This window comes from Lasiosphaeria miniovina (assembly GCF_030549165.1).
Source record: "Lasiosphaeria miniovina strain SMH2392-1A chromosome Unknown B0T26scaffold_1, whole genome shotgun sequence".
NCBI lineage: Eukaryota > Fungi > Ascomycota > Sordariomycetes > Sordariales > Lasiosphaeriaceae > Lasiosphaeria > Lasiosphaeria miniovina.
In genome coordinates this window covers 3,382,848-3,403,652 of record NW_026848220.1, presented here as the reverse complement: position 1 = coordinate 3,403,652, position 20,805 = coordinate 3,382,848, and the positions used below count along the sequence as shown (strand labels likewise).

Sequence of the window (20,805 nt, the reverse complement as noted above, 5' to 3'; positions counted from 1 at the left end):
AACCAAGAGAAGAAAAATAAAACAAAACTCTCCATATCCGATGACTTGAAACCATGATCCTAAAAAAATAAAAGAATAAAAATAAAACTTGCCTCCCAATCATCAAAAAGGGGAGAAGGGAAATGGACAACTCAGTTAGCACTAAATACAAAAAAAACAACATTAAACCCCTTCCACCTTGAACGACTAAGACGGTTATTAATACATTTTCCCTTTTATCCATGTTGGCATTTTTGGGGTTTCCTACAAAACAGTTGCAGGAGAAAAACAAAGGGGAGGGGAATGACGGCAATCTATCAGCACCCCTACGCAAAGCCTTAAACGTCCCAAGGTAGATAGGCAGGTAGGTAGTTGAGCTGCATCGTCGTGCTCTAGCGTGATTAAAATACCTACAGGCACAATACGACACGACACGACACGCCATTCCATGCAATTAAAAACATCCAACCCCCTTTCCTCCCCCAAAAAGCAGCGCCCCCCCACCCCCGTTGTCGTCCGACTTCATTCCTTCAAGCAAACGTCATGGAGATTTCCTTTTCCTTGCCAAAGTCCTCGTCCTCATCTGCCCAGGGGTCCGCAAGCGTGATGTTTGGCACCGTCTGGGCCGACTTGATCTCGGGTCTTGCCGTTCCAGCCGCGGACTTGGACGTCGAGAACTGGCGGTTGTGGCCGTAGCCGCGGAGGGCAGCCGACGTGGAAAACGACGACTTGGCGTCGTCGTCTGGCAGCGTGTAGAGCGGGGCCGGCACCGCGGACGGCACCGACGACGACGACGCCTTGTCGTGGCCGCTGTCGTCGAATGCCGTGTCGAACGTCATCTGCACTTCTTCGTCGTGGGTGTAGTCGCCGTGCAGCGCCATGCCGTTGTTGCTGCTGCCGGCGCTCCCGAACCCGCTGCCGAACTGGTGGTAGTAGTCGCTGCCGGGCTTGGCAGCGGGGAACGTGGGCGTGCGCTCCAGGGATAGACGCTGCTCGTTTGCGAGGCGGCTGCTCGACGGCTGGCGTTCATGGTGAGGTTGTGGTTTATATTCCGTCGACGACCGGAGCGGCGGCACGACTTCGGCGCTCCTCGTCTCTCGTATACTGCTCCTAGGCGACCGCGTCGGTGGCGGTGGGCCGGGTTTAGGAGACAGGTCGAGCTTCATGGGGGGGAGGGTACTCTTGATCTCCCTAACCTGGAGCATCTCCTCTCCTAGATTCCCGTCCTTTTCATGCTCCTGCTGCTCCTTTGCGAGCTCGGCGCGAATGGCGTCCACGTCAAACAGCACGCCATGGTTGGGCCCCTCTAGGTCCTCGGTCTTGGCGTTGGCGTTGGCGTTGGCGCCGGACTTATTGGACTCTTCGTATAGCTCCCACTCATGCTTCTGCAATGCCTTCTTCTTCCTCCAGAAGCTGAATGAGGTCTTGCCCCTCTTTCCCTCTTTCTCTAGCTCCTTCCTCGCCTCTTCAATTTCGTTGATCAACTCGCGCTGCCTCTCTTTGTGGTCTTCTGGATCTGGCTCTATCTCGCTAAACTCATCGCTCTCCACCAGCCAGCCGCTCTCGCGTAGAAGTCGAGGCATTGCTGTCCGGTAGTCCATGTGGCCCACTACAAACTCTGAAACGTCCATATTCTCGAGGTCGGGAATGTCGTCAATTGCAGCGAGGCCGGCAACACGTCTGATGCCGCCGTTGGTGAGGCGGAAAAGATAGCCCAAGATCCAGTCGTTGCGGTTGTACCCGTTAACAAAGCGTCCAGACACCACGGTGCGCGCGCGAATGTATTCGTCATGCTTGACAACCATGGGGCTACCAAATAGAAATACGTTTTGTACCAGACCGTACGCGCCCTTCTTGGCAAGCTCTTGGAGACAAGAGAAGATGACGCGGCTGCCGAGGGAGTAGCCAACGAGAGTAATTGGACGCGTGCCCAAGTTGCGGTCAATGATCGAGTCCGCCAGAATGAGACCCGCCATGGTGGCGCGATCTAGGGAGACTGCCCACGGGTTGTCGATCAGGTAAGAAAGCTTGGTGAGCACCACAGGCAGTTGGAGCGCAGCCATGAGAGAGACAAGGACGGTGCTACCAAGGAGCTGCTGGAGTCCCTGTGTGAGAGCCTGTAACGGAGCTGGTTAGCCACGCAACCCGAATTCGCACGGTACAAAATTCTGGCAATAGCCTACCTCTGTTGCAAGGATGTTGATGGTATCACCCATGCTGGTCAACATCTCGGGCTCCCACAGAACAGAGTATATGTCGCCCATGACGGGGTCGACCGTGCTGAACGGCAACCGGACGTCATCGATCTTGCCTGTCATCCACCCGGACACAGTGACAATCAGATTTACCCGCTTATTGTTATGCAGCGGCCGGTATTCGAACGTTTTAACTGCGCCGGTCCTCCGGCCGGCTGCCCTGCCGCCGATAATGCCGCCCGACGCTGCGGCTCCGGATGTGATGACGGCAGCGCCCCCCGCGCCTGCGAGAAACCCGGTCGTGCCGGTGACTCCGATAGTGGTGAAACCTGCGGCCAGGCCAGCGCCGATCACGGGAGCGAGCAGGCCCGCCGACAAGCCAATGACCAGACCGCCGCCGACGGTAGCGAGGCCCATCATCACGTAGCGCCTCTTGAGAGCCAGCTTGCGGCGCGCCTCCATGTGCTCATCCTCGTTCCAGTTTTCCTTTTCAGCGTTTTGCTGTATCTCCAGCGCGTCTGTAACCTTCTTCTCGAACCTGCAGATATCGATCCACGGTATTTCAAGGTCCTTGCTCACCCTCTCGAGCAGCACTCTGGACCTTGCGTCGTAGACGGAATCGGCGATAAGCACGAGAAACAAGTCGCAGAGCACGGTCCACCGCAGATCAATATCGATCTTCTGGGTGGTGGGCATCTGCGACGGCGTCCTGACGGGCTCGGTTAGCTCCGAGTCGGGGTTGGCCGAGTAGGGCGGAGGCGGCTCGGCAGCCTGCTCTGCCTCGGGGGTTACTATTGAGGCCGGCCGTGGGGACGAATGGCCCGACAACGAGGGCGACTTCTTGTCCTGGTCCGCAGCCATGGGGTTCTTCACACGGGCGTTTGCCATCAGCAGGGATGTCAGGTCTGCGGGCAAGACCCCGTGGGAGCTGAGCTGCTCGATCATGATCTGCTCGGCTGGGCTGATATCCATGTGGGTATACAGCCGGATCATCATCTTCTGGCTCCACATCTTCATGCTCTCGGCAGCTATGGCCAGCTGCTTCTTGGTTCTGCTAGAGTGTTTCAGGGTCTCGGCCTCCGTTAGCATGGCGGACAGCTCCAGGCGCGTCAGGCCCACGTAGGCAATCCTCTGGCCCTCGGTAAGGAGGTCCTTAGTGGCTTGCAGCTGGCTCACAGCGTCACGCTGGCTCTCTTCGTCCTCTGCGGCTATGCTAGTCGTACCTCCCTGGTCTTTGAAGAGGTACTGCGTGTTCTCGTCCATGCTAGTGGCAGACTCGGCGTCGTCATCCAGCAGAACCCTCGTGTACCCCTTGCCAGCCCCGCCCAGCCCGGCATAGCCGTACGTTTCGTCCTTGACCTCGGACTCGTCGTACTCTTTGGCGATCAGCTTATTGTCATCGTTATACAGGTCGAACGGCGCGTAGGCGGGCATGGTCTGCCATTCGTCACCATCCTTGCTTTCGCCGTCTTCGGGCTTGTGTGTGGTGAGTTGCTGGTGCGAGAACTCGGAAATGCCCATACCCAAGCCCACGCCGCTGGGCGCGCCGCCGGTGCTTAAATCGCTCCTGTTGCGGCTGCGGCCCGATGGCCCCGTCTGATCTTTCTTGGACTCGGAAATGGCCTGGTCCGGCTGGTTTGCAGGCTTTTCCTCTACCGGCTTCTCGGTGCTTGACGCCGGAGCCGATAGTTCGGTCCCGTGCTTGGTCTGTGGTTTGGTGTCTTCGGACTCGGCGCCTGGGGGCTGCTCATTGTCCTGTGACGGCTCGACTGGGGGTTTTGTTGTAGGTGTCGCTATGTTTGTGCTCGTGCTGGCTTTTCTTGCCTGGGGCATGGGCGTCCGAGGCCCGTTGAGATCCTCGACGCTCTCGCTCCGAGACACGGCATCGCTAAAGTGTTCGTCGCTGCCTGATTCGGTGCCGTCGCCATTTTCGGGCACGACGTCCTTTGCCTTGCTCTTATCCTTTTCCTTGTCTTCGGCAGTTTTCAACGCTTGACTGCTACCATGAGACGTTGTATGCGCATCGACAGCAGCATCTTGGGTTGCCTCTGTCTCAACAGGGGCCTTTGGGCTTGTTGGGCTTTTCGGTCTTTTCTGGGTGGGTTTTTCTTTCGTCTTCCCCTTTGACCGTTCCGCGTGGTTGTATTTCCTCACGGGTAGGCCGAAGTCGTCGAGTTCGGGGAGCTCGGGAGGCTCGACTGCCATGTTGCTGGCGGCCGGTGCAGTGCTGGCGGCCGGTGCAGTGTCTAGTGTTGGGTTTTCTGGCATGTTCGGAATGGGCGGGTCGCCATATTTGGTAGCAGAAGGCGGCGGCGGAGGCGCAGCTGCAGTCGCAGTCGCAGATGCTGGTTCTGGTTCTGGTTCTGGTGCTGGCGCTGGCGCTGGCGCTGCAGGTGCAGCAGGAGCTGTCGTGGACGTGCCCCCAGCGTCAGCATCAACGTCAACGTCAGCAGCGCCGCTTCCCCTGTCGCTACCGCTACCACCGCTACCAGCCGAGCTCGCGTCGGGTCCCGGCATGGCTGAGGTGCTAGATCACCCGGAATCCTAGGAACCTAACGCGGGAAGAGTTTGGATCGCAAAATGTGAGCAAAACGCTAGTGCAGTGCAGGCACAGGCGCACGCGCAAACGCAGACCGACCCGGCGCTCGTCACGTCACGGCCAGCCGCCCAACTCGTCTGAATGCGGTTATTACGGTTTGTGCGCGGGACGATCAGGGGTCGCCCAAAAGGTGTTTCAAAGAACGGGATTCGACTTGAATAAGAGCCCCCTAATATGGATACCCCCTAAAGGTCACCTCATCAAAAGGATGCATTCCCTACGACCTGACAGGGATCACAGCGGCCAAGCCACGGTCTACTACGTATACTTGCGCATGCATGGACAGGCAGCAAATCAGTAGTAAATACACCACTCTGTGATGCACTATGTGCTAATAAAGGCACCGACTCGGGCAGTGAGCTTTTCATGAACGAACTAGATTAGGGCAGGCGGGTGGCCCAGTGTTTCGTGACAGAATCGTGTTGTAGGTACCGAAAGTTCCTGGGCTACGTGATGAGTCCGAGGGATTGTGGCACAGTCGCTAACTCCTTAGCGTCAATCTAGAAGGAAGCACGGGCGCCAGCGCTAAACTTGCCTCAACAGTCTACATTAGAGTCAAGGTAGGACATTTAACTGACTCCGAGCCTCTCAGAATATGGAAGCTAACGCCCTGTGCCGCTGTGAAGCCGCACGCAGTCCGAGTCTTTGGTACGGCAAATGCGAAAAATTCTAGGTAGACATGCAAGGTCAACAACAAATAGCCCACCGGCTTAGAAGAGCGATGTGTTTCTTGGCAACAGCCACTGGCATGGCAAACCGCCACGATATGCAGGCTATCAGGACTTCAGATGGTGGCGCTGGCATTGTATAGGTTGCATTTCAGCGTGTCTTGACTTGCAAGACATTACGACTCAAATCTCCTAAACTTGTGAATTTGGCACTCCAGTGAGTTACCCTTCAGCCGCAGCCACAGCCGCAGCCACCGCCACCGCCGCTTCAACCGCCTTGTCTCCCGACTCGTCGTCGCCGGCGTTTTCTGCAGTCTTGGCTTTCTTCCGCCGCCTTCGCTTGGCCCTTGTCTCGGTCGACGGCTCGGCCTCGCCCTCAGGCCCCGCGGCTAGTTTTCTCGTCTTTTGATCGCCTGCCGCTCTCTCTTCCGTTTTGGCTTTCTTTACCGATAAGGGGTTGGGTCCCTTGGCATAACTTCGCTTTTTCTTCTTCGGCTTCGGCTCATCCTTGGAAGCGTCTTTCTCTTTGCCGTCCCCGTCCTCGCTCCCAGAACTGCCGCTCTCGTCGCTGCAATCTCCATCCTCCTCTCTCCTCCTCTTCTGAGGCCGTCTGATGATGCCCTCAGCGAACCTACAGTGGTGTATTAGCACCCCCAAAACCGGGTTATGTCTAGTTTCACCAAAAAATGACTTACTTAACACGCTCTTCGCGCTCTCTGACCTTGACTGACTCAGAAGACATGGGCTCAAGGATCTGCAACTCCAGATTAGCCCATCTACTCAGCCTTTGCAAGTAGACACAGAGATACAGGGAAACATACCAAAACACTCCGACGCACATACATCAGCGGCGTCGGCGCCACGGATCGTAATCTCGCTCTCTGATGTGAGAAGATCAGCACTAGTTTATTACGCTTCAAGAGAAGGGAGCAGGGCAAAATAAGGGGACATACCAGTTCCTCGTCCAGGGTAGCCACGATGTAGCGGAACTTGTTCTGGCCGTTGCCCTTGGGGTCGACGACAGACATTACGCATTCCTGCTCGGGCAGAGCGTCCTCGTCCATGAGGTGGCCACACCGGCGCCTCTCAAATGTCTTTGCCCTCTCGATTGCGCCGACGACAGCCGGGTCCCTGTTGGGGCCCCTGTTGCGGTCGTAGAGCGCCCGCTTGAACAAGAAGGCGTGTTAGCATAAATACTCACAAGGACATTTAGGATAGAATATGACATACAATACAGCATTGTGTGATCATGGGCTTCAGATTTTTGGTCGACAACGTCTTCTCAAACAAGCTGATGAGGTCGACCTTGACTGTGTCGAGGAGGATGTCGCTGGTGAGCAGCAGCTGGTACGGCTGGCGGAACCCGAGGTGCTCATACGCGCGCATGAGCTTCTTGTACTGCTTGACGCGCTTGCCCATGGCGGATAGATCTAGTGCCCGTCCGGGCCGGGGGAAGGGGTGGCGGGTGAGTGCGACGTCGATGAAAAAGGCAGTTGAGTTGGTGAGAAAAGGGGAACGGCTTCACCAAGCAAATCCGTTAACTTAAGAGGCGATGGGAAACCCTCAATTTGCAGCTAGAGCCGCAGCTAGAGAGAGAGTTCCAGAGCAAGAAAGAACTGAATACTTGGGTAGCCAGCTCAGCAGTCGAGCGTCTGTCTGGTCGAATACCAGGCCACCAATGTGTTTGGCGCCCGTGCTCAGCGAAAAAAATTCCAGGCGAGGTTAGGTAATGTCAAACGATGCCCCACCTTCAGCGACCAGCAAGCCCTCAGCCGTAGGCTAAGCGTTTGCCTGGTTTTTGATCCGGAGTCTTCAGCCGCAGCCCCGCCAAAAAAACTCTCGACCCGCTTGTCACATGCAGGGTCACTGGCTCCTGCAGAGCTTAGCCCTTACCCACGACTAGGGCTACCCCTCATTCCGGCCGCCTTCGAACCGGCACGGACGGCCTAGAGCGTATCTGACATGTGAAGCCATACGTGCTTTTATGCACACACCTTGGTATCATGATCATATCTGCATCTATTGTGTACCCCCATAGACTAAACCATACCGCCCAATAACACCCCATGAAAAAGAAGATGAAAAATGGAAATGAAAAGCGGCAACTGCTTCGTCCCTAAACTAACCCGCCTGCCTCCCGTATTTTCCCCCATTTCCAAGAACGAGTCGTTCGGAGGAAAGAACAGATTAAAGGGCATCAAATCCCGCTCCAATAAACCTGCGACTCACCAGCCAATCTCCATTCCAGAGAGTAGTAGCCAAACTCATGAAAAATACACGTTAGTAGTACCATAGACTTGAAACCCCTTCGTTGTGTTAGTGCACATGAATATCGTATGCTACACACCTAGACATCGGCCAGGACTCAACCAGGCCGGTCCTTCAATGGTCATTCTTCCTGCATAGCGCAGCGACAACACTAATGTCGTCCAGCTTCCCTAAAAGTGCAACATGTCAGTAATGGGGGGAAAACCTCGGCAACGCGGGAGATGTGTAGAGAGCAAGATGGAGAGGGAGGTCAACGCACCACCCTCGCTCGCCAGGCCCTCTTCGATACCGCGCTCCATAAACGGGCTCTCGGCGAAGGGGTCCAAGGCAATGACTTTGGCGGCCTCCATCAGCTCCTCAGCCACGTATTGCATGGCGTTTTCGTCGACGCCACCGCGGCCCTTGACCTGTCCGGTCTGCCACTGCTCTAAGCTCTCGCTGACCTTGTCAACGATCTCGTGGGACCATAGGTTGTCGATGACGCCGTCCGACATGGCCAGCACAATGTCGCCCTCGCGGATCGGCACCTCGTCTAAGACAGCCGTCTTCAACGGCGTGTCCGGACTGTTGGTGCCTAGCTGCCGCGGGCAGTCGAACCAGTGCCACTGTTCCGTCGACTTGAAAACGAGCTCGCGAGTCGACGGGCGGACCACCATGACTTGGGAGTCGCCCAGGTTGGTTACGTACAGCAGTGGCTCGACCACCTCGCCGTCGCTGCTGCCAACACCATCGTCAATCCTATAGTTGCTAGTAGTACTTTGCTGCTGTTGCTCCTTGCCAGGCACTTCAGCTTGAATACCACGTCGCTGGCGGTAGTGCAGCTGCGCGCCGGCCACGGTCGTCGTGCCGAGCCAGTCGTTGGGGGCGCTAGTTGCCTCGATCGTCTGGTCGTACGCGCGCTGCAGGTAACCGACCGGGTCCGGTTGATACGTGTCGTACTGGCGCGCCGCGTCCTCGAAGATGACCGTGACCCAGAAATGCAGGATAAGTCGCGACCATAAGCTGTTGACGCCACATGCGGCGTCGCGTTAGAAAACCAATAGACAAGGCAAAAACTGTAGAGGGAAAGGCAGCAGAATAGAGCCTACCCAGCATGCCCCCTCGGCCGTGTGCTCCACGCGCCGACGCCGTCGTTGGCGCAGATAAAGTAGTCGCTCGCAAAGACGGCGTCGTCCCCGTTGGTGAAGCCCTGGATCAGCTTGCCGTCCACGTAGGCAGCGCGGCGGTCGCGGCTGCGGTTGTGGGTGCTGAGGGGGTCGCTGAAGGAGCCCGACGGCGGCGAGAGGAAGGGCGGCGGGAACGGGCGCGGGGTGCGCTTGGCGAAAAGGCCGATGCCCGTGTCGAAGCGGAATGGGAGCTTGGGGAAGACCGACGGGTCAAATGCGCCGCTGCTGCCGTCGCCACTAGTGCTGCTGTTGTCGTTCTCGTCGGTTGGCGGCGACGAAGACGACGAAGACGCCCTGTTTTGGCTGTCACGTGTTGTCGGAGGGGCAGGAGAGGACGATCGGCGGGATTTCAAACCGTTGGTGACATGCCGCGATGGTGGGAACTGGAGTGGGAGGGGGATGTGGAAGTGGTGCGGCAATGAGGATTGACGGAGCCATGGCCCTGCTGTTGCTGCTTGTCGTCGCAAGACCGACGACGACCGCGATCTTGGGTCGAGTGTTGAGGCTAGCAATCCTGGAGGTAGTCTCCTCATCCCAAAGCGGCGCACACGCGCGGATTTGTGAGTTGAGGGATGCTAGCAGACGGCATTCGAAGAGAAAGTCAGCGTAGTTGGAGTAGTTGGAGTAGAGTAGATAAGTTGAAGCTGCTAGGCTCCAAGTACTGTTGATACCAAGGTTGGTCTTCCAAGGTTGCAGGGTTCCCTCGGCACGACGCGTATGTGTATGTATAAAAGTGTACGGGTTGTATGCACCTAATTGAGGTGGCTCCGATGAACCCACTCTCTGGCCTCCGCAGCAGCGCTAGGCTGGTCTGGTATTCCGCAGACCTGGTCTTCGTCCTCCTTCTCCGTACCTTACGCAGTCTAGTGAAACAAACGCGCGACAAGCCCGTCAAATACTTTTACTCTTTAAACCGAGAAAGCGGTGTTCTGGCCGAATTCGGGTGGCGTATGGTGCCATTTTCGGCGATTCTATACTAAGCGTACATACAAGTCCCTTATAAGCACCGTGTGGGTACCTGTATTATAGCAGCCTTAGCGCTCAGCATATATCTAACCGATATATGGCCAAGAAGGGATCTCAACCGCGCAAGCGGTTGACAAAAGAAGGCGAACACATTACTTCGCAGTACTTCTCTTCAGGCCAAATCTATATACAAATATAGGTACCGTCATATACTGCAACCTTACCACCCAGTCATAAGACCCTCGCCCTCTAACACATCTTGTATCCACCTTACCATGGAATCCACGTACCCATTGATTTTCGCTTGGCTTAGTCGCCTCCATCTTTCAACCGCCAGGTCCATGACATTCGCTCTAATTCGAAGATTGGCACGGATATACTACTTCACAGCCCTCTAACAATTCTCAATTGGCGATAAATCCGAGGAGCTAGGCGTATTAAAATAGTGCTTAAGTCCATGGGCTTGTGTTACGGATCCCTAAGGAAATACACGGTAGTGGGGCACGCCCAGTTTGGGACCAGCCAATCAGGAGTGGCCCAGGGTCCCGACAGTGTTGAGTACGGGACGCCGGGACAGAGGGGAATAGCTGATTGATCTCCTTTACATAGATATATACAACGACCTTAGCCGCGGTTCTAGATAGCTCTTGCTTGATTCTTCAAGCAAGCAATACACATTCACTGCGCTCATACGCTTTGAGTGGCATACCGATTTGACTGTATTACCCGTGCGATAGGAGCTTGCCCTTTGTTCTATCTTTATAATTACCAACCCCCAGCAATCTGTGGAGCCCCTGCTCCCTTACAGACAGACGACCCTAACAGTCGAGTAGTTTGTAATAACTTGCTTCTACTCCTCGACGATATTCTTACGCCGGAATTTCCGCCTCCATGCTCTGAATCGCTATCTTCTTCCAATACGAAGGTATTACTACGGAGAAGCTAAAGACTAATAACTTTTTCTAGAATTTCGTCGCGATAGATCTATAGACTTATCTTTCTACTGTTGTTTGTTAGAACTTCGTAGAAATATATTTCGGGCTTAAAATTCTATCTAACAGCCGCCCAAACGTAGTATCTTCGGATTTCGGTCCCTTTCGGTGGCTCCTTAGAATGATGAATATAATCTGGGTAATGTCGCTCGCTTGGTTTCCGAATATGGACTTTCCCTTCGGAAAAAAAACTCTAAAATGGCATTCGTCTAACTAGCGAAAATCATGCCAATCTTCCGGGCGAGGGCGTAACAGGAGGGCAATCTTGGCTTGTTCAAGGCGATACATTTCCGGTATCCTTAAGTCCCCATGATGCTCTGGAGAAGGAATCTGGGTTTACTGAAGGTCGATCAGTATTTATTTTGGCACTTCTGACGAAGGAGAGATGGATTATATACTACATAGCAGGTTTGAAAACCGGAGCTGGCTATCCTGGATGATGAAGACAATACGGCTGACAACTAAGGAAGATGTACAGAAACGTGTGGAAACAACAGGCTTTGTTATTCTCTCCACATGGGGAGAAACTCTGGCCGTCAGTCACAAATCTCACCTGGTTATTTTACAATCTGAAAAGGGGTTTCCTTTATAGACCTGAGGGTGTCTCATAGGAGTAGGGTTAGGGTTAGACTTTACTGGGGACTTCGAGCTCGGTCAGGAGAAAGTATGGACGTTTTTGTCTTGAAACCACTTGTCAAAATGGGAAGTACCTGAGAGATATGCTAGTCTAGTTATTTCAGTTGGTAATAGGCAACATCTTCGTGTGGTTTCTCTTTTTTCTTTAAAAAATAAAGAGTAAGTGTGCAAAGCGCGCGTGAATCTAGCGCACCGCGGATGTATCGTGAACGTCAGCGATATAACTAGTCTAGTTTTGCAGTACGAGGTGCCGACAGCGAGCTTAGTAGATGATTTGTTTGGCAGGCTGAAGGGCGCCACCAAAGGGTATGCTACGCTGGATTATGAGGGTGCTGGGTGGCGCGAGAGCGGCGCGAGCGAGCGTTGCGCTTGTAGCGTGCGATGAGAAGGCATCCTGTGTTGAATAGTTTCAGGCGATGAGAAGATAGCTGACGACGAGGAAAATAGATAGGAAGAAGGACGGAGACCTTCCCCTTCCTGCATGCAGGGGGGGCGGCCACGGCGCTGCGCTGGCCATAGGAGGAAACGGCGGCCCAGTCTGCGGCGTCTACTGCGTCCGCGCCCACGCCCACGGCGATAAGTAAGAGAGCAAGAGATGGAGCCGCCAACAAGCGGCAAAACAAAACGGTTTATGGAAGGGCGATCAGGTGGCATTAAGTGAAGGCGGTGAGAGCAGACGGACTAGGTGTAATTGGTCATGAGCGATGCTTCGGACCATTTTGCAAGCACTGGCATCTACATGCCAGTGCATAAACACTAGGAAGAGCCTCCGCATTATCCAACGCCAGTGAAGGAAGGCACGGCTTCTCGGGAACCTCTGCATACCTCGAAAACTACTATATTGCCCATTTCAAAGCGGACCTTTTCTGGGAGTTCGGTGTCCAAAGTAACACAGGGCTGGGGTATCCTCCGTAAAGGCCATGACGGGAGGCGTCTCGAGGTCGAAATACGGGGGCGGAAGCCTCTTATCTCGGCTGAAGAGCTGCACAAGATGGAGAAAATCACCTGGCAATACGGCTTTCAAAACCTGGCAGGATCTTACCATTGAGGTCGGAATTCATACCTCCGCCCGGACGATTCAACGAGCGATGGGGCTGTGAGTCGATCTCAAGGTCCTTCCATACTGGCATGGTAGCGTGAGAACACGGAGAGTCCGGATCAGGCACTTGGGATCTTAGTTTTGTTTCCAAGAGACTTCAATATTAACAACAATAAACAGTAAACCCCTTCTTCTCGCGCTCACACCTCCACTTTCCGGTTCTCCGAGATCCCAGAAACTAGCTACTACATCTGGTGCTTTCCCTATAAAGGCCGCAAAGTGACAGAAAATAGGGGCTGTTATTCCAAGTACTTTTCCTTCATTCCAGCATTCCATTTCGGCATCCACAGCCTAGGACTGCATCGAAAAACTGGGTAGGTAGGTAGCTTTCAAGGGTTTCTAATGTACTCAAAAACAAGCAATAAAGAGTGCGAACCGACTCGAGCCCCAACCAAAGAAGATAAGAGTGCCTTCAGTTACCACCAATAGGCTACAGAGTCACAGCGCAGGATGACCTAGAAATCAACACCGCGGTTTGGAGAAGAAACCTACATGGTCTATGTTCCAGGACTAGTTCGTAAAAATACCCCCGTTTCTACGATTGAAGATATGAAAAGAAGAGTGCTAGATGCTAAGCTCATCACAGCCAACTTGGACCCCCTTCTTCCTTATCTAGTACGGGAGATACCAGAGACAGCTCGGGGACTTAACAAGAATGGGATATATACTTAAGCTCCCCCACCCCCAAAAAAAATTAAAAAAATAACGCGCACTGCAAACCAACCACACCACCATTTCAACTATCCACAACTCTACCAAATTGCGCCCAAAATAGCTAAAACCAATTGCAATTTAATGCCCTGTCATTGCTCCTTCTAATTCTATGCAGTCTTTAAAGATTTGAGGTATCTGGTCGATCCAGGCGTTGATTGTTTGTTGTTTGAGGTTTTTCCAACCTTCTTCGGCCAGCTCTTTAGTAATATTATCCTCCCAACAAGGCCTTTTCTTGACATACTCCTCCGGCGCCTGCCACGCCTTCTCTATCAGTGAAAAATTAGGTGACTGACTACAATTAAAGAAGCTTATTAACCCGGCCTTTGTTTTCCACTCTTTGACGATGTTGGCCTTTCCTGTGCCATGCTTAGAGTTATTATCTTCCTCAAGCACAAAGGAATGCCCTGCTCGAAGCCACGAGCCAACAACAGGTTCCAGAATGGTATCTCGGTATACCTTCATTGTCATCTTCCCATTCGTATTGGTAGGAACATCATACCAAACTAATGGGCTCTTGAAATCGTAGCCAACCGCTCCCCAACAATGAAGCCTCTTTTGATCCTGTTCGGCTGGCTCCTCCTTTTCAAGTAAACAATCTGGGCAACAACGTTCCCAAGGACGACGTATAACATGAACCTTTCCTTGAGATCCCCAACCAAAGTGCGTTTCGTCAGAGAATCTAATGTGGTACCAGTCTTTTGGATCGGGGTACCGTTCGAGCATTGTGCGGGCGTAATTCAGCCTTCTTTCTTTGAGTCGGGGTGATGTGTACTTTTTCTCGCAAGCAATACACATCCGAAGATTCAAATCCTTGACGGCCTGCCTGACTGTCTCTCCACAAATGTCGATATCGAGACCTGCTGCGGCAGGGAGAGCTGCCCAAGAGATGGTAAGTCCGTCAAAGCCGTTGTTGTCGATAAAGCTCTCAATCGTAGCCAAATGCTCGGCAGAAAGCTTCTTTTTCCGGCCCCGGGTATCTGGATAGGTAGAATAAAAGGTCCGAGCATCGTGTTCTCCGGGCTCCCTTAGATATTTCCACCCAGCGGATTTGCCAATGCGGTGAAAGCGAAAGACGTCCATATGGCTGTATTTGATGCCTTTTCGGTCGAGAAAATCGCAGTCGCCTTGAACTCTGGCCTCCTTTGGCGTCATGGTATGTGGAGGAGCCATCGCGCCGTTGTAAAGCTTCAATTTGCAATAGAATTCGAGCTAGAATGGCGATGCAAAGTTAGAATGTGTGGTGTTGAGATACTAGGAAATGGGGGTTTATTTTGGTGTGGGTGGGGCAGATTAGGATTGCAGTGCGCGTTATTTTTTTTTGGGGGGGTGGGGGGGGGGGGGAGCTAAGGTAGGTACCAAGCATTGGGGGTCTAGACAACGAACCCCTCAAAAAAACAAAAACACCGAAAGTTATCTATCGCCGCCAAGCTGTTGGGAAGAAATGCCATATACCGTACTAGCACCGTTTCGAAAGAAGTGACAAGTACGGAATACCGAATAGAGCAACACCACACCAGAGTACGGTAAACTGTCAAGACACAGCTTGACTATCGCATGATAAGCGTCATTCACGAACTTTGCAAACCCCCAGGCAAACCCGGTAGCGAGCAGGAACGCATAGATACATAGGTAGGGACAAAAATGCTCACCTTCTAAAACTAGAAAGCACAATTTCGCCGCCCAAAGTGCTGCAACCCATTGTGATAAAAATATCAGCTTTCGCGCTATGCAAGACAATCCTCGAGGAGGAAAACAATGGAGAACCCATACAAAGATCAAAGGTCGCGCCCGATCCAGCCAATGATTTTCCATGCAAAAAGAATAAGACGAGAAGTGAAAAACAAAACAGACAGAAAAATCCAACGTAATGGTCACGTTCCCCACTCTCGTCCACCACTGAATCTCTCTATCCAGCCAATAGTCCAAAACAAAAGTTTCCATGCCGTTCATCCGTGCTCATTTATGCTCATTTATCGCCTCATCTACCCCGTATTTATGTCCTAAACTCATCCCATGACCGACATCGCATCGGCTTGACCTCCCGGAGTAAGCCACTTACTATCCACGCTTGTGTTCAGCTCAAACTTCTTCGTCAAGTCCCTGACCCTGATCTTCTTCTAGAAAGCCTGGCCTTGGAATTGCACACGACCTGGCGTCCCTGGCGTCCCTGGCGTCCCTGGTCTCCCGGTGGGTGTGAACTGCCCCTGTGGTGGAGGTTGAAATCCTACCGCCTGCGGCTGCCCATTCATGTTCATACTCGGCGAACCCATAATCGGTGGAGATGCCAATGGCGGGGGCCGGGATTGCTGCACATAGGGCTTGCTCCATCCTCCAGCTTGTGCGACTGGAGGGGTATTGCTGTATGGCCCTTGCGGACTCATCATCTGCGGGCGCTGCTGTGGAGAGCCATAACCGGGTCCTGGCTGAAAAGCCGGCCGCGCTGGGCTCATGCCGCCGTTCATCATCACAGAGCCCGGACCCGTGGCATGTGGGCTCATACTGCTCATCGCGTATACCGAAGGAGCTCCGCCGCTCATCATGCCCATAGGTATCGGCATCTGCGGGCCGGCATAGCCTTGCTGCGCAACATATTGGGCTTGCTGGGCATATGCTACCTGCGCGGCTCGCTGCGCTTGTTGGTTTTGCTCCCGTTGCCTCTGGTCAATAGCCTGCGCCACTGCTTGGCCGCCAATACCTTGCCTCATCTGGGCTTTCTCGCGCTCCCTGGCTTCAATCGCACCAACAAGACCTGCTTGCGGTTGTCCGGGACCCTTGTTCCCGCTGAAAGCAATCAGCGGGCTTCCCGTGACGCGCGCAACATGCTCTTGTTCACGAGCAGACAAATAAGACGATGCTTCCCCGCTAGACAGAGCAGCCATTGTACCTTGGCTGCTGGGACGCCCAGACTGGAGTAGGTCGGCAGAGTTGTGTCGAGAATGCGACTGACTTCCAGGTCGTTTTGGAGGCGAGCTCGGAGTTCCGGACCTGAAGTCGGTCAATGTGTTGGCCGACGGGGTGCGCTGATGTGAAAACAAGGGAGCTGTGGCAGCGGCTGCGCGTTGCTGCACAAATTGTTCAGGTGAAACAACGTTATCGGTCGATGCCGAGCCGATGGTGGCGCCAGGCTGCCATGGGACAGTGCGACGGATGGTATCATCCGACTCCTGGCGATAATGGGAATATGCAGGTCCAGGTCCGGGAGACTTCCGCCCTGGCGATAAAACGCCGGGCTGCTGTGACTGAGCAACGTTAGCAGTGGCATTTGTTAGGCCAGGAACCTTGTTCGCGGGTATATTTGCGGCACCATAGTTAATGGTACGTCCGAAATTGATGTCTGGAATATTGTAGTCGGATTTGGAGTCATCCGATGGCCCGGAATCGTCTCCCACCGTCTTCAAGACGCCAGCGCGGGGGCGGTCCACAGATTCTTGGGTGTCGGTAGACCGACGTGTGCTTGCGTAGTCAGGACTCGCCGTAGAAGAAGCGTCGTCGTAATTGCTGCTGGCCGCGCTTCTCTCACTGTTTTGACGAGTAGGGTGGCGGGGTGGGATTGGTGGTAAAGCAGCGTTCTCAGACGGGCGAAACCGAGCCTGTTCGTTGCCAGCAAAACCCTGCTGCGGAAAGCCCCCGATGCCGCTGACAGGCTGTGGAAAGATCGGGGACACTGGGTTGTCTGTGGGGCGTTGCAAACTTGTCGTTCTCTGAGGAAGGGGCTTTCTGTGGACGGGCGAGACCGGCCCCTGCATATGAGGCGGCGGGCGCGCCATGCCTTGGTTAGGGGGAGGTGTGCGGCGAGGACCGGGTGGTCCTCTCTGCTGATACGGGGAATAACCGTCCGGCGGGCCTGGAGGGGGTGGAGGGCCCATACGTGGATCCCTCGGCTGTCCCGGGGGGAAACCACGACCATAAGGAGGCGGTCCACGAGGGCTCATCATCGGTGGGGTGCCACGGCCAACAGGGAGGCCGGAATGAGGGCCTGGGCGGAATGAAGGAGAAGGACCACCGCTTGGACCTGATGGATGGCCTACAAGCGGGGAGTTGGACCGTTGTTGGGCGGGCATCATATGCGGCGGAGGAAGGACCGGTGAGTTGAGGGGGGGGAACGTGTTGGTCGGCGGCGTCAGAGCTTCACGAGATCCATTGAAATTAGCATTCATTCCAACGGGGTCGGCGCTGGCTTGTGGCTGTACCGCTGGACCGCGCGGGTCTGATTGCTCTGGTGGTGATGACGCCAGACCTTGACGCGGCGTGTCAGGACTGACGTTCGTTCCTTCGAGGCTGGCGTTCGTTTGCGACTCTGCTGCTGGATTGCGGGGGTCCATTGGACCTGCGCCATCTTCAGGCTCGTCTGAGAACATGTCCGAGGTCAGGCCGCCAGCTTTGGCCAGTTGAGACAATGTTGTGCTCGACAGGCGACTGTTTGCTCTGCGCATCTCAGGAGAGTGGTATGGCTTCTGCTGCGGTTGGGCCCCTGCGCTGTGCGCAAATGCAGGGGGCGGATTGACAGGTTCTGGCGTTTGCATGCGCTGCACCTCAAGGTTATCGACAACTGCCATGCATCGTACCGGCCTCTCATCTTCGGAGCTGACCCGCTCAGGCGTCGATGCCAAGTCGCTGGCAAATGTCTTGGCACGGTCGGAGCCCCGCGGTGCGGACGGCTGGGCTTCTGGAGGGCCTTCCAAGCCGTGGGAGATCAATACTTCGGCAAGCTGGCTGTCAGAGATGTTGCGCGAGTGGCGAGAGTGACCCTCCATTGTAGACAGTTCTCGGCTGGGGTCGGGAGGGGCCGAATCGGTTCGGGGACCTGGCTTGGACAAAGACAAGGACCGGGAGGATCTGACAGAGCCGCCGTCCTCTGCAAAGCCAACACGCGGCTTTCCAACCGCCGAAGCTGGGGTCCCAAAGCTCAGCCGTTTGCTATTGCGGCTTGCGCTCCGGCTCTGACTCCGTGATCCCTCCTCCATCGCTGTCATGCGGCGCCCTGTCAACTCTTTCAGTTTTTTTCTCCACTCTTGCTCTGACCATGATGCGCTCCCCTCGGTCAAAATCAAACCGCTCACGTCCAAAAGCTCAAGATAACCATATCTCTTGTGCTTTGGCATGCCGAACATCAAGGAGCGAGGGTCAAGGACGCTGGCAACTAGACGGCCGGGGCGGCCATACAGACCAAACGTATCCCAGGTAGGGAACATAAACCGAAGGAGCATCTCAAATCCAGACACCATTGGATGAGTCTCCGGCATAATAAACACGAAGCCCTCCGTAGCCGAAGGTGGGTCCGAGTGTATCGTAATGCTGCCTTCGATTTTCAGCAGCGTCGAGCTATCAATGAGGGCCTTCGACTGCGGGTAAATGGCATATGCCGAGTACGAGTCGGTGATGGACGCGATCGGACGCGAGTGCTTCTTCTTCTTTTCGGCATCTTTCCTCGTGTCGTAGAATTTGATTTGGCCCTTTAATATAGGGGCGTGAGAGCGGTCATAAGGTGACCGCTTCTTGAAGTCCTTCTGGGCCTTCTGATACTCTTTCTCGCTTGGGGGCTCGATGACACACCAGCATCTTCTCCAGGGCACACCGGCTCCGAACCTTACGCGGACCCATTCCTGGACCGGGATTCTGGCGCGCTCCATGATGACATTGATGCTATTGAGGGTTTTGCCCTTTCCTGCAATCAGAGCGCCTGTGTATGCTTCCTGAAGTGTCAGGTGCTCGAACATAGCCAGTCGTATTCCCGCTGTCCACTGTATTAACGAGTGGTGCGAGTTAAAATGGAGCAGGTACCGATTACGCCCAGCCGTGCTGATACTGAGGATATGCTGCAGAGGCTGCTCATCGTTTGTCCGCGTCGGAAGCGATTCAATCTGCGGCCAGGTTAGAAGATCACAGGTGCATCGACAAGGGGAGATGCTGATGTTACCATTTTAATCGATGCATCTGTAAGGTTGATAAACTTGGGCAGCACTTCTCCGTCTTCTCCAGCGGCGTCCAGCTCAGCGGCGTCCCAAAGGGAGAGAACGGTGCCGACTAGCTGCGCGAAGCACTCGGTCCATGTTCGATCCGGGTTCGGCTTCCCCTCTACACACAGAACGGTCGCGTTAGCAAGCCAAAGGGTAAGACAAACGGCGCAGAGATAGCGGGGCGGCGTACTGATATCTTGGTCGTCCAACTTCAGGAAATAACCTTCCTGGTACAGCTTGTTGGTATGGCTGTTTAGGAAGGTGAAGATTGGTTGCAGCTCTGGCAGAGTGTCCTCGTTGACGTCCATCATGTGCGGCTGGTACGTTTGCACCATCGACAAGGGGCGCGAATTGCTTCTTTGCCTGCCCGTAGGACTGCTCGACACGGGCGAGTTGCTTATTGAGGGCGGCCTAGCGGCATGCTCGGCTTCTGTGGGCGATGCGGAAGTTGGGGTGGCCGACAATGGCTGGCGCAAGTCGGCGAGTTGAGGCGGCGTGGTAGTTTGCGAGGCGGGCTGGAGATCGGGTTGCGGCGGCTTGGACCGAGAGTTGGTGGAGGGAACAGGTTGGTCGTTCGTGGGCGATGATGTGGGTGTCGGGGACCTCGAGCCTCGCTGGGGTGCCGAGAACTGGGATATAAACGAACGGACTAGTTGTAATGACGCGACACCAATCAGCATAATATTAATTGGAAACACCAGATTGCAGAGCTGGCCAAGAGTTTTGGGTCGTTATTGGCGCGGGGAGGGGCCAACGGGCGAAAATCGGCCAGGGCGGCGTGATCATCCTGGGAGGCAAGCCCGGGCCTGGGCCGGCCTATGGAGGGGAAGAACCCAACATCCATAGGACCTAACATCGATAATAAACTGGAAGGGCTCGCGGGGTGCCCAGGTACGGGGCTGGCTTGCCCGACTTCGAGAACATAACCAACCTAACCTAGGACCCGGAAGGCGCGGGAGGAGGTCGCCTGTGGGATGGACGTAATGCGCTGTTGCGACTGTGCGCTCCGCTGAACAAGACGAAATTTGGGGTGCACACATACCTCGATTCCGAGCCATTTTGCCGCTTGCACTGCTGCTGAGTGCTCCTGAACAACAAAACACAAGGTCCGGTTTCCAAGAAATTACCAAGTGATGAAGGACAAGCGTTCCTACGTCAACACGCAACCTGGAACTGGGGAAGGGGTCTAATAAGGTAAGACACAATGCCCCTGGCAGGTCAGCAGTGGCTGGACGGGAACCTGATTTTGGTACAAATTAATGGTCCACGCTTATTTTTCAAGTCATAACTTCTTGTTTGTCGGTGCAGGCTCCATTGATGAAAAAGGCCGTCTTAGTTAGGCAGTCGGCCAGGTGGAGGCCGCTACGGTTGGACAAAGGAGGTGCTCCCGTCGTCAAGGCGGAATGGAACGTTGGGGTTCTATAAGGTCCAGGTGCAGGGCGGCGGGGTGCCCAGGTTTTGACGAGAGCTGAAATGGTTCCGAAAGTAATCCGAACAGCTGCCTTACAACTCTAACCGAGTTCCTTCGCCTGCATCGATGGCACTGAGGTGATTAAATCGCATGGA

At 54.5% G+C, this 20,805-nt stretch overlaps 5 protein-coding genes across 5 annotated transcripts; all 5 read right to left on the bottom strand.

Annotated features, from left to right (window-relative positions):
* Positions 1-473: 473 nt before the first annotated feature.
* Positions 474-4,510, bottom strand: B0T26DRAFT_843632 (uncharacterized protein). The gene is made up of 2 exons (XM_060447575.1): positions 2,163-4,510; positions 474-2,096 (listed from the first exon to the last, which is right to left on the bottom strand). Exons 1-2 carry the CDS (start codon positions 4,440-4,442, stop codon positions 510-512), a joined length of 3,867 nt encoding a protein of 1,288 aa, XP_060302786.1. The 5' UTR covers positions 4,443-4,510; the 3' UTR covers positions 474-509.
* A 1,622-nt stretch (positions 4,511-6,132) lies between these two features.
* Positions 6,133-7,170, bottom strand: B0T26DRAFT_760525 (Fcf1-domain-containing protein; the record flags this gene model as incomplete). The annotated part of the gene is made up of 4 exons (XM_060446385.1): positions 6,672-7,170; positions 6,395-6,607; positions 6,263-6,322; positions 6,133-6,195 (listed from the first exon to the last, which is right to left on the bottom strand). The coding sequence occupies exons 1-4, from the start codon at positions 6,858-6,860 to the stop codon at positions 6,133-6,135; spliced, it is 525 nt and encodes a 174-aa protein (XP_060302785.1). The 5' UTR covers positions 6,861-7,170.
* A 662-nt stretch (positions 7,171-7,832) lies between these two features.
* B0T26DRAFT_619506 (phosphatase 2C-like domain-containing protein) lies at positions 7,833-9,096 on the bottom strand (the record flags this gene model as incomplete). The annotated part of the gene is made up of 3 exons (XM_060436045.1): positions 7,833-7,879; positions 7,969-8,711; positions 8,798-9,096. Coding segments are annotated over 3 exons (1,089 nt in total), but the record flags the coding sequence as incomplete, so codon positions are not given.
* A 5,521-nt stretch (positions 9,097-14,617) lies between these two features.
* On the bottom strand, positions 14,618-15,316 carry B0T26DRAFT_44291 (uncharacterized protein). Its single transcript, XM_060435056.1, has one exon. It carries the CDS (start codon positions 15,230-15,232, stop codon positions 14,693-14,695), a length of 540 nt encoding a protein of 179 aa, XP_060302783.1. The 5' UTR covers positions 15,233-15,316; the 3' UTR covers positions 14,618-14,692.
* Positions 15,317-15,399: 83 nt separating this feature from the next.
* B0T26DRAFT_632117 (uncharacterized protein) lies at positions 15,400-19,574 on the bottom strand (the record flags this gene model as incomplete). The annotated part of the gene is made up of 5 exons (XM_060436419.1): positions 15,400-17,126; positions 17,286-17,498; positions 17,610-19,143; positions 19,200-19,357; positions 19,430-19,574. The coding sequence occupies 5 exons, from the start codon at positions 19,572-19,574 to the stop codon at positions 15,400-15,402; spliced, it is 3,777 nt and encodes a 1,258-aa protein (XP_060302782.1).
* Between the last annotated feature and the right edge of the window lie 1,231 nt (positions 19,575-20,805).